Source organism: Monopterus albus, unplaced genomic scaffold (genome assembly GCF_001952655.1).
Source record: "Monopterus albus unplaced genomic scaffold, M_albus_1.0 scaffold577.1, whole genome shotgun sequence".
Lineage (NCBI taxonomy): Eukaryota > Metazoa > Chordata > Actinopteri > Synbranchiformes > Synbranchidae > Monopterus > Monopterus albus.
In genome coordinates, this window is record NW_018128457.1 from 62,639 (window position 1) to 75,168 (window position 12,530).

Consider the following 12,530-nt stretch of genomic DNA (forward strand, 5'->3'; position numbering starts at 1 on the left):
ATAGCTGAACCAAACCAGACAGTGATGGAGGTGCAGAGAACAGATTCGATGATTCGTCTGTAGAACTGTATCAGCAGCTCCCGGGGCAGGTTGAACTTCCTGAGCTGGTGCAGGAAGTACATCCTTTGCTGTGCCTTTTAGATGATGGTGCTGATGTTGGACCTCCACTTCAGGTCCTGGGAGATAGTTGGAGCCCAGGAACTTGTAGGTCTTTATTTAGGTAATTGATGAAAGCAAAAGCACTTAGCAGAGCTAGTTATAGCTAGCAAGATGAAATACAAAAACGCCAGTTTTATTTTGATCCCATGAACCAAATCCATTATTTATTTTCCTAAAAATACCATCAGTTTACCCATTAATAACTGTGTAATGAGACTATTGTTGTCAAATATCTCAGATTATGTTGTAACTAAACTAAATGTAACACAACTAAATGTCTCTAAATAAGGTGTTTAGATATTTTTAGCATTTTACTTTGGGTGCCATCTGCCTGGTATTTGGTGAGTTTTCAGAGGTACCATAAATTAATTATGAATATAGAGATTGTGATTCCATTGTGGTCATATTTCTGGGCTAGATATGAAATGTTAACATTAAAATCCTCCTACTTTCCATTTAATTAACCCTTTTGTTTTACAGCATGTTTCATGGAAAATATTAAGGTGGAATCAGAGCCCATGGGCAGTATGTCAGAGGCAGAGCTAGCTGATAATGGAGAGGCTACAGATAAAGAACTGGAAGATGTCCTTATCCTTGAGACTGATTTGTCATCCATGGAGCACGATTTGGAAAACAGGTCAAGTGCAACTGAGGATATCACATCACAAATAGATGACTGCTCATATTACGTCACGTGGACAGTTTACATTGCTTTAGCTGTTCCAGTAGGTAAGCTTGTCATACAGAACATACAGTATAAATGAGTAGGTGTGGGAATCTCAGTGTGCTGAATATACAAATCACAACTACAGTATAATTTAGAAACCAAGATTTCAGATTCCTTATATCCTTTCTCATTCACAAACATCTGTCCCTTTTTAGGTGAAGAAGCTGATGCCCCTGAGGCTCCTGAAAAGGCCAAGAACATGAATAAAAACTCAGCCGTTGTTCTGATAAAAGCCCACAAAGCTCAGAGCTGCTATCACATTGAATACATGTTATTGCCAAATGATACAGAGCGAGTCAAAGTGGACCTAATAGTGTTTGGACCAGTAGCAAAAATGTACAAAGAAGATGAGTTCAAGGTAATCAGATGTATGATCTGGTGCATGTGTGTGTTTTTAATGAACAATTCATGAATATCCTGAATGTACAACAGTAATACAGCTATATCATCTTATTGCATATAAGAGCTAATGTGGGTGACAGTGGTGCAGTAGGAAGGTTGAAGGTTCAAATCTCGGTGCCTGCAGCCCACATGTCAAAGTGTCCTTGGGCAAGACACTGAACCCCCCAAGTTGCCCGTGATGGCGGCATGTACGCATGCAGCAGCCCGGGGCCCTTGGCTCCAAACAAAATTTCGTTGTACATGTCACAATGTTACAATAAAATAAAGCTTCTTCTTCTTAATATTGTTAACATGTGGATGAATTTTCTGGTACAACCTGCTTAACATCCTGTTGCTGAATAATGTTTAGTTAAATGCATCTAATGCAAAAATAAATGTATGAATTTTCTAATAGATCTTGAGGACCTGGCGTGAAGGAGACCAGATATGGGTTGGCTGGACCCAAAATTTCAATGTCAGAGTCACCAGGAGCATGTTGATCAGGCTACTTCCTCACAAGATCAAGCTCCAGATATGGAACAGTAAGGAAAAACTGTGCAGCCAGGCCCGCTATGAAAGACTGAAAGCCTTCAGGCTGCCACTGGATCAGCCTGAGGATGCAACAGACATGTGTGGTGAGCATGGATTTCAGCTTGTTACCAAAATCCCAACATTTTACATATTTTTTTATATGTTGAATGAACATGATATTTTTTACCCTATAAGGTGGCATCAAGCCTATGATAATCAATCTGAGAAACATATGTGAGAAGAAGTCATTCACATCAAAAAAGCACAAAAGTTCTGCAAAGTTTAACTCCAATTCAGAGATGGGCTCAGAAACAGGTATGTTTCTTTTTTTTAATTTGCCTTTAAATTACAGAATTTTAAGTGTTGACCAGAAAAATGTAAATGTTATGCTAATATTCTTTAATATAAGCCACAATAAATACCTTTCATAATCCTTTTTATAGATAAGAAGTTGGATCCACAAATGAAAACTGGTTTTCAAAACCTGACAACTGATGATCTTGACACCATCAAAAATATTGGCACAACATCTGTTGAAATCAGTCCCATTTGTTTGTTGGCAGGTGAGTCAACCTTGTATTTACACAAACAGTTTTGAAAGTAGTTCCTAAACGTTTAGGTATGTGACTCCTTAAAACAAAGCAATAGTTATGTGCAACCTCTGTTGCACATATAGTGCAACAGAGGAATGACTAAATGACTAATTGCTAATGACTAAAGTCATTAGCATTCATCCTCTGAATAACTTGAATATTGTTACGGTTTAGTCCGCCTCACCAGGAGGGTGAGGGAGACCTGAGGATGGACTCAAGAGTGCTGACCCAGGTGCTAGTAAAAAAACAGGTGGTTTATTGGTTGGGATTACAAAAAGGAACAGAGTTGAGCAACACATACAACCAGGGCTGAGCAAATACGGCTAAGGAGAACAGGACAACCAGGGGAGAAGACAGGCTAACGGCAAAAAAACAGGAGAGTGAGGATGAGGACGTACAGGTGAAAAAACAAATGAACCAGGAGGACTGGCGAACAAAAAAGAAATCCACAGCACAGGAACTGTCAGCATGGATATCAAAAATTAACGTCTAGCTAACATAATGGACAAAAAAACATACAAAGGGATCCACAGCACAGGGACTGTCAGCGTGGACATCTAAAGACGTATAACACAAAACATATAACCTACGTACACAATGAGATCCACAGCACAGGAACTGTCAATGTGGAAGTCAAAACGACATTTGATACATACCACGAATATAGGGCTGTAACGGGGTATGCAAGTTAGGTATATTAATGCTCCGGCGACAACGGAGCATCTGCAGGAGGTATAAATAAGGAAGGTAATCATCGGGATGCACCCCAGCTGTGCGCACCGACAAACGAGTCGCTAATTACTGAAAGCAACACAGCTGAGGTGCAGATTCTGCAGGATCGAGAGAGCAGAGGAGAGAAAGGCGGAAGAGAGGCAGGTCGTGCCGAGCGGACCTGACAAATATGTTCATGGTGATTTGTCACTGCTAGCTCCCTGCTAACTGTCAGATTTAAAATTTTAGGCACTGTTAACCATAAAAGAAAGCAATTTTGTCTTATTTCTGTGACTTCCAGGTGAGACCTCGTTTACTGGACAGTTCCCAGTCTGCTCATCTGGTGTATTTGAGGTCATCTGCAACATCTCTCTCGACAAACCTCTAATACCTGGCCAACTGAAAGCTGAACTCAATCCACTGGTCATCACAATTTTGTCAGCCACCTCAATGCCTTCATCCCCGGTTCCTTTCCACATTCTGCAGGTGTGACTTCCATCTCATTTCATGATTCTTACAATGATCCGTGGCTCATGCTGTACATATGTGTATTCAACACATGCCCAGGGTGCACATTTCTTCCTTATGCATTAGGGAGCGTTTATAACCTTATTAAGCACTGAACTTTGCAAGTGATTCTGTGGTTTATTTCTTTTCCAGGAAAAATGCATCCCTGTATATTGCCAGTACAAGTTCCATAACTTGCACATGCACAGAACAGACTATCACAAGCATGGTGCCAATATCTACTTCAGAGATGTGAATGTGATTCTGACTGGTTTGATGAGTCCTCAGGAGCTCCAAGAGTTCCTCTCTGGTCCACCCCTGCAGATAGAGGTTCATGATCATGACAGAAAGTTGGAAGAGATGCCAAAAACTCAGTTTGGCATGAGGTCGGATGGTGATGCGCAAAGCAGTGTAGCACTGTTCAAACAGAAAATGATGGACTTTAACTCTCATGGAATTGTGAATCTAAACCTCTCTGAGTTGCTATTTGGGAAGAAAAGTATAAAGGCATGTTTACCAATAAAATGCTGCCCTCAACCTCTGCTGCTGGGCAGGAATAGAAGTACATGGAGCAGGAAGATTATGGACACAATAGCTAGCAGAGAGCCTATGCCACAGGGCCACTATTTTGAGGCCAATTCTCAACTCAAAGTCAAGGTTGAGATAGCTTGTCCACTCAATGTTAAGAATGACAGCTGTGAGATAGATTCCTATGGCAGACCATTTGGGCGCATTATCTACCTCTTTGATTACAACAACTTCTCTGTGATGACCAAGCTGAGATCAGAAATCCTCAGAATCAACACGTCAGCCTCACTGGAAACCACTGAGAGATGCCTATCAAATTACATAAATTCTAAGCATGATGAGAGCAAGGATCTGGATTTTGTTACAGGATTCCATGTGCTAGATAAGAGGATGCACATCTTTGTTCTTGAAGGGCTGAAACATAAAGCAGTGAGGAGGCTCTGGGAGGCTGTTCCTATGAAGTAAGCCCATGGACACTGTGTTAAGTTTTCAGCTGTGCTATCTAGTTGGATAGCATGTTTAAATTCCAGTGAGAATCCTATAGTCAGTTTGTGTGACGTTTTGCAGGCTAAGTGGGAGTGAGGAGGAGCAGGTGATAGTCCTCTACAATTCAAACCTGGGTTTCTTCAAGCGCATCTATGACTCATTAGATGTGGGCCTGAGTCCTATTCATCTACACGAGTCCCTAGAGGCCATCATGAGACAGCCTCTTGTCTACATTAGAGGCATGGTCCCCCAAGCCTGCTTCCAAGCGTTATCAAGGTACTTGTATACTGAGAAAACAGAGGTTTTAAAGAATGGTACCTGTGATTTAACATGTTGTATCCCATTTTCTACGAACCTTGTACAGCACAGCAGTCCATGCTGTTGTCTTAAATGAATCATTTACACTTTTTTTACTTGATGACAGTAGCACACTGTATAAACAACACATAATTTTCATTATAAAAGCAAATTTGTATGAAAACAGTTTCCTATTTATACATTCAGTAAACATTTTAAACACTGTGTTTCTAGCTAATGCAATGTTACTTGGTAAATGTAAATCCAACATTCAGTATTTAGTTCGGTTTTGGTCTCCACTAATTTCCTTAAAAATGTCCTGCCTTTTAGCTGTTAAATGCTAACTTTAGCTGTCTACTACTTGGTGCTGAGCATGTACTTTGCCCCGGATCTATTAAAGCTTCTTAGCTGAAAACAGCTGCTGACTGTGCAGGATACCGATAAGAGCAGTGAGACTGAACCAAAATAATAAAACTGTGGCCTGCAAAACCAAACCAGTGACGTGAAAGATGGTGCAAATGTATTTAATACCAAATGTACCTTGTTGGGTGACAATTCTCCACGAGTCCACCTTTATTATTAAAAATGTTACTGCAACTTTAAGAACGGTATTAGGAAACCTTTCAAACATGCTTAAGTAAATGGTCTTATACTTGTATAGCGCTTTTCTACACTTTACAGCACACTCAAAGCACTTTCACACTGCTTGGTAGTGTGAAAGCACAACAAGTAGTGTGTTCCATAACAGTAGTCTGTCTAGTATCTATCTCATAATGTCTTGAATGGAAAACAATTGCTTCTTGGGCTGGTGCATTCTAAAATCTAAAACAGTACACCAGATGTGCCATAATTTAACTTCAAATAATTGACATTTGAGTTGAGTATTTTTGTCACAATACTGTGTCCAGTGTCCATTTACAAACAGCAAATGTTTGAATGCTTATTCTTGCCGTTTAAAAACAATTTAGATTAAAGGTCTAATTACTAGTTCCTTCAACTGCAACTAATGGTCTCCATCAGTGTTAGTTTATCCAGGTCTGATAAATCAGCTACTAAGTACATCTTGGACCAAGATTAATTTGTCATACTAAAGTAAACTCTACATAATGATGTGTACTAGCTGTAAGCAGTTAACTGTATGGTTCAAATTCTTGTATATAGCTACCGGAAGATGACATTAAAAATCTATTTTTAATTAAATGTGTAAAAAATGATAGATCTTTTCAAAAATGTATTTTTAATTTGCCTAGGTTAAGCCAGCTGTGTGAAGTAAGGCAACTCAAAGATGTGGTGCAGTATGATCTCTTCCCCTCAGCTGACATGATCCTCAGCATGAGCAAAAAATTTGGCACATGTACTGAGCACTGGGAGCAACAAGCTGGAGCAAACTCTGAAGTGAACATGTCCACTATGCCTGTGAGGATGAAAACACATATGCCGCTTGACACCCATAACAGAGAATACATGAGATGGAGACAGCAGGGCCAGCGGAGGGACTTTATTCAGGTCTGTAAGCCTAAAGTACAGTAGTCTGAGTGGAACCTCATTTATTAAGAGGGCATCTCATGTGTTTCAATGTATTTCAGGAAAATATTAAAAAGGTGCAAGAGAAAAGTGAACAGTTGCAGAAGCCAGAGGCTGCTGTATTAAGGACGGAGCAGGCTGAAGCTAGACCAGCACACAACTACAGCATCCAGACCTTCAACTCAAATGAACAAGCCAAGGAGCTGCTTTGGAAAGAGATGGCAAAGGTTTGAGTCCATAGGTGCACTACAAATTTTTACTACAAATGATGTGCAATTAAAATCCCACATGGTTTTGTTAACCATGTTTTAAAATCCATCACTGTAAACATCACTGCACTGAACCTTCAAGCAAATCTTCAAAATGAACTGGCTCTAATGAATCACCATAGTCGCTGACTGAAGAGAAGCTTTTGGCTGTGGAACTCTTCCCCTGATGACTGAGACCAGTGTGTGCAGATGTGATGTGGTAACTCTATTGCACATAGTTAGCTGTCTAATGGTGCCTGTATATAGTAGGGCTAGCTTTGTGCTTAACTGGATGTAACAGGTTAAACCAGCAACATACTAAACTTAACACTGAGCTAAAGGATGGTGTGAACAGTGATACATTCACTTACTTATGTACTGTACATAACGATGCTGATGTGAAAGTTTAACTTAAAAGTCAACAAACTACATAGTCAGTGACTATGACTCTGAACTGAATGAAGCAACCCAAATAATTGAAGTGATTTATAATTTACACTTGATTTCAGACTCTTCAAACATGTATGAACTGACACTGGATCAAATGACTTTGTAAAATGTGAATGGAGTCACTCATAGTGACAAACCCAAGGAGCATTATCACCTTACTCTCCAGTTCCTTCAGCTCTACACAATGTTTTAACATCCTTCAGGTCATTACTTATGTTTACAGCCTGCAGAAGTACGAACTAGTTCACTCGCTAAGGTAGGCAGCTTAGCTATAATTAACAAAGCAGCTTAAGAGCCAGATGTTGCTCTGTATTAGCTGGATGCGTAAATAGGCAACTATTTGCTAACAGATTAATCATAACAATTTCATGAGGTGATACAATATCAGTGTTCTGTTAAAAACTCTGTTCTGTTTGTTGCACTGTCCCAGTGTGGTCAAAATCAGATATTACTGCTTTAAACTACAGGCAGAACTGCCCACTGGATGGATGACACAACACAAGCAAGTTTTACATGTCTAATACAGTAGGTGGTAGAGTTCTGTAGGTAGACAGAAATGGATGGAACCCAGTGCCTAACTGCCTAATAGTATGACAAAAACATCCAGGAATCTGTATTCAAAAATATGAAGTACAGTATATGTAATTAGTCGTTCAAGGATAAAATGAAGTACTGTATATTTTTGTGTATGAACACAGAAAGGAATCAAATGTTTAACAAAGAAATGTTTCTCTGGTGATAACTTCAGGTGCCAGGGCGGAGGTTCACCTACTGTCAACATTACCACAGTGCTACAGTGGAGCCTGGAGATGAGACCTCTAAAAATGACTCCAGCTCAGTTACTACCTCTAGGATTTGGCTCACAAGTACAAGGACTGATGTGTCTAAAGTGCACCCCGGATACCCAGATGAGGCTCGTGTGGAAGAGCTGCGAAAGGTGATGTCACTCTTCATCTTCCATCAGTGTGGGTTTTCAGAGAAACAGGAAGGTTCAGTCTATTGACATTCCCACGGACCTTAGCACAGGGATAACATTTATGACTGTTTACTTATTCTTATTTACTCTTTATATCTTCTTATTCTGTAATTGTTGACAGAACATATCGTATAATATAAAAGTATAGCATAGCATATAATATGACATGACTAATAATATTAGCCATGCTGTTGCTTCATTTGTCCTTACCACACAATAATTTACTGTCCCAGTTGCAGTTAAAATAACATTTCAAAAGAATCTGAAACATGTAGCTGTTCTCCAGAGGTCTTTAGTCATAGGGTGGGTTAGTAGTAGAGGGTTAAGGTGATAAGTAATACTACTGTTCACTGTGCTTCCAGCCATGGAGAGAGAACATCCTACATGCCAACACATTGAAACCCATTCTTGAACGGGACAAATGGGCCTGGAGCCAGCGCCATGAGGACTTTGAACTCTACAGCAAACCTCCCCCATTCCTCAGCATCCCTCCTGTTGTTAGGCTGTGCCACAAAACACTCAACTACTAGATTTGTTATGCCTTTTGTTGTGCTTCATTTTGTTGTATGATGATATATTTTTTCTTTCTTGTGAGTAACTGGCCAAAGGTTACCAAGAATTAGTGTCAGTCCCTGAGAATCAAATAGTGAAAGCTTCTTTATTGACTTGTGAAATTTGTCAAGCAACAAATTAATATACCAGAATGCCATACAGGCACAAGATGTCACTTACTGCAGCCCACATAACAGGCCCATGGGAATGGCTGTTAAACTGGTTTTTCTGTTGTTATATGATATAGTACCGAGGACACAATTACACTTCAATAAAGGTATTACACTACAAAAAACACTTAAAGTGCTAGGTGGCCCACTTACTTACATTCTCTAAATTTTTAAGTGTTACTTTAGATTGCTTACTTGAGATTTTTAGATTAGTTGCGCAAGTTACTTGCTAGCAGTGATTTGTATGCAATAGATCAAATGGATGGTAAAACATAGGGAGCCAAGCAGGTTGGCAGACAAAAATAAACATTGAGCCAGTTAAGCAAAATCACAACACAGCATTAAGATTTTCAGCATTCACAACATGTTAATTATATTTCATACGTTCAGACCTGACCTTGTCAAGGAAACATTATTTTCTGCACTACAGCATGTGTCCATCCAGCTGACAAAAAAGTAATGTGTGACCAGAAGAACTGATTTACATGGGAGCTATTTAGAAGCACAAAAGTTAATGAGTAAGCATTTGAAGAAGGAGAGAGACTTTATGTAGGTCGAGCTGAGTCAAGCTTTGACTACAGTAAAGAGTTACATATGTGGTGTGAAACTTGTTCTATTTTATGATGTATAAAAACAGGCTGCCTAATTTAAATATGATCTGCAGTGGAGGTTCTCATAGGGGAACATAAATTAATGTTGTCTCTTCCCAGTCAGAGCTTGGTGCACACTCAGTGTATCCTTTGTGGAAATGACAGGACTGTATCTTAGAAGCAAATATCAACTCTGTACATATTCTGATTTCATACAGTCCTGTCCAACAAGTGTCAGTATCAGATATGGCAACCTATTAATTGTCTATCAGGCTAAGTACAAATAAGGCTAAGCTTAAAGTGTCTTTTGTCAACTTGTATGTTAAGCATTTGGCAGTCTCCATTGTTTTGAAGTGGTTGGCACACCAAGTACTTTTTCTTGTCTTGCAAGCTCTGTGTGTGCCATTGTGTTTTCAGTATTTAAATGGTGAGTAACACAAGGCCATAACATGGTAAGATCTGCTATGTGATGGCGATGGGAGACTAGGCTGTAACTAGCATGAGTGCTCTGAATATAGAAGTCTAACAATATCCAAAAGTAGATTTTTTCCTATAACTGTCTGGGCTGTTGTCTCAGTATCTAAAGCCAGTATTGATATGTTTTGATCAAAGTTCCAGATGGTGGATATTTGAGCAAGTATCAGTCTGTCTGCTGGGTCACACATTTCCACACCACATTGGAAAATAAATTTGTACTGGCAGAAACTTCAATATAACAGCAGCGAACAAAATTCATGTTTCTGTAATGCTGATCCAACCATCCTGTGCAGTAAAAATCATTGTCCACCCTATTTAGTTTAATACTTATAGGAATAGTAAAGCATCAGATCTATTGGATGTTTAATGTGTTGGTGTACTGTGGATCCTCAGGTGACTGCAGAAAGAACAGCTTGATGCAGCCAGAGCTCAGTACAGTCACTGGCTGAAGAGGCTGCTTCCTGTCAGCAGCACCGTCTCAGAGTTGTCACATGGGAGGAAATGGAAAGAGGAGCCTAAAAACTATTCACTGAGGAAACCAGGCCTACATCTCAAGGTACAGTTTTCACATTTATTGATTTTGGACAAAGCAGATGACATGACATAATGAACTCACAAACTTTAAGTCCTAGAAGTATTTGATTACTTCGAGTTTGGGTTTAATAGGGTGCCCAAGCATCTCACTTTTGCCACAAAAATGCTTATCAAAAAATTTGTTTCTACAATGTTTTAGTTTTATAAAACCTGCAATAATTTATTTTTTAAATTTGGTCAAGTTGTGAGCATATTTGACATATGTCAGTGTATACATACACTGGTCAGCCACACCAGTTTGACCACCTGCCTAATGTGGACACAGGAGTCAGCGGGCAGTTGGCACTCGTGTCACTCTGCAGCTCACTGTGCAACATCTGTGAATCTGTTTGCTTCCATAGCTCACCTGCCAGCAAGAGCACAGATGTGTCGACCATTCAGTGAAAAACTTACGGAAAAGGAGTAAAAACTGTGGTCATGAAGACATGTTGGAGGACTTTATAGACACATTCAACAGCCTCACCACTCTAGGTGTGATATCACCACTACAGCCCCTGACTCTTTCTCTTCATAGAGACCAGTGGACAGTGTTTCTCATTTTCAGCCATTTTAACAAAGATTCAAATAAATGTTAATCTTTTGAAAAGTACAAATGGAAGTTAAAAGTTTAATCTACAGTAGATCAACCTCATCATCAGTGAGCCTTGGGTGTCCATGGCCCTGTCTCCAGTTCACCATTTGTCCTTCCTTAGACAGTGTTGGTAGGTACTGACCACTGCAAACCAAGAACACGCACCAAGACCTGTAGTGTGGGAGATGATCTGACCCAGTCATCTCACCATCACAGTTTGGCCCTTGTCAAAGTCACTCAGATCCTTACACTTGCCCATTTTTCCTGCTTCCAAAACATCAACTTTGAGGACTGAATGTTCACTTGCTGCCTAATATACCCCACACATTGACAGATGCCACTGTAACAGATAGTCAGTGTTATTCACTTCACCTGCCAGTGGTCAGAATGTTATGCCTGATTGGTTTATAATCATACCTTTTAAGCAGATATTGTGAACTTACTAAAAAGCAGTTATTTACTCACTGGTCGGTTACAGAACAAATGATCAGTCATTTAAAATCATGTTTCTGGTCAAAATGCACTCTTCTTTAGCTCTGTCTTTGTTCTCTACTCACACTCTTTAGCTGTTAAACCCTCCACTTTGTTCACCAGCTATTTTTCACGTTTTTTTCACACCATCAGCTGCCTGCTGCTGATTTTAAGAGAGGTGAGAGTGAACCAGACATTGCAGCCAGACACCTATAACAATGAGCTAGAGCTGGCTATGAATTGCCATAAAGCCATGTAGAGCTGCAGATCTTGGTTATAATGCTATGCAGGTTTATTGCTATGCTTGACCCCTTTCATGTTTAAGGTAATACTTTTTTATAAAAAAAAATCTTATTGCAGCTTTGTCTATTTTTCATAGTACCTACTGTATTTCAGTTCAGAATCTAACTTTGTTTTTTTTTAAGTTTGTCAATGCTCTGGTTGTAGTTGGTGAGTCACCAGCTCTTTTCTGTGTTGCAGCCATTGCCTCAACTGTGTGTGATGAACCTCTGAAGATCAAAGCAGAGGAAATGGAGAGTGTGGCTTTGGCTCCAGGCCCCTGTACAAACTGCAGCTTCAGCAGCAAAAATGGCTGCATCCCAGGACACATCTCTCTGTACAACAAGTCAGACTACATGTCAGTTCATGTTAGGACTTTTATTTAAAAAGAGAGTGAGATCCTAGAGAAAATATTTTAAAAAGTCTGTCTTAATGTGGGATGTTATATTAATTCATGCAGTGTATACATAAAAAATAGCATTCGTTGAGTGCCCTGCTTCTGACAGACATGGTAAATGGTCTTATACTTATATAGCACTTTTCTAAGCTTTATAGCACACTCAAAGCATTTTCACACTATTTGGCCATTCACCTATTAACACTCACAAAAGCTCACACATTCCCACACCAGTCACCCCCAACATGGAGAAGAGCATTTTTATTTTTCAAAGGTCTGCACCTAAAATGAAAATACATCCAGCAACTGTG

General features: G+C 39.6%; 1 protein-coding gene across 4 annotated transcripts; it reads left to right on the forward strand.

The window, feature by feature from the left end:
- The first annotated feature begins 707 nt into the window (after positions 1-707).
- On the forward strand, positions 708-12,524 carry cfap92 (cilia and flagella associated protein 92 (putative)). 4 transcript variants are annotated; one of them, XM_020588634.1, is made up of 14 exons: positions 708-888; positions 1,042-1,244; positions 1,683-1,902; positions 1,994-2,113; positions 2,242-2,361; positions 3,404-3,588; positions 3,763-4,598; positions 4,705-4,899; positions 6,171-6,426; positions 6,507-6,671; positions 7,891-8,079; positions 8,481-10,463; positions 10,843-10,972; positions 12,024-12,524. In XM_020588634.1, exons 1-12 carry the CDS (start codon positions 774-776, stop codon positions 8,646-8,648), a joined length of 2,772 nt encoding a protein of 923 aa, XP_020444290.1. In that variant the 5' UTR covers positions 708-773; the 3' UTR covers positions 8,649-10,463; positions 10,843-10,972; positions 12,024-12,524. The 4 variants fall into 4 exon arrangements, with proteins under 4 accessions (XP_020444290.1, XP_020444291.1, XP_020444292.1 ...); XM_020588635.1 differs by lacking the exon at positions 10,843-10,972 and having other exon boundaries at positions 8,481-8,947; positions 10,301-10,463; XM_020588636.1 differs by lacking the exon at positions 10,843-10,972 and having other exon boundaries at positions 8,481-8,652; positions 10,301-10,463.
- The last annotated feature ends 6 nt before the right edge of the window (positions 12,525-12,530 follow it).

Coding starts and splice junctions, on each gene's coding strand:
- cfap92 (XM_020588634.1), top strand. CDS start 774: ATGGAGCACGATTTGGAAAACAGGTCAAGTGCAACTGAGGATATCACA. Junction 2,114..2,241: donor AGAGATGGGCTCAGAAACAG/GTATGTTTCTTT, acceptor TCCTTTTTATAG/ATAAGAAGTTGGATCCACAA. Junction 3,589..3,762: donor TTCCTTTCCACATTCTGCAG/GTGTGACTTCCA, acceptor TTTCTTTTCCAG/GAAAAATGCATCCCTGTATA.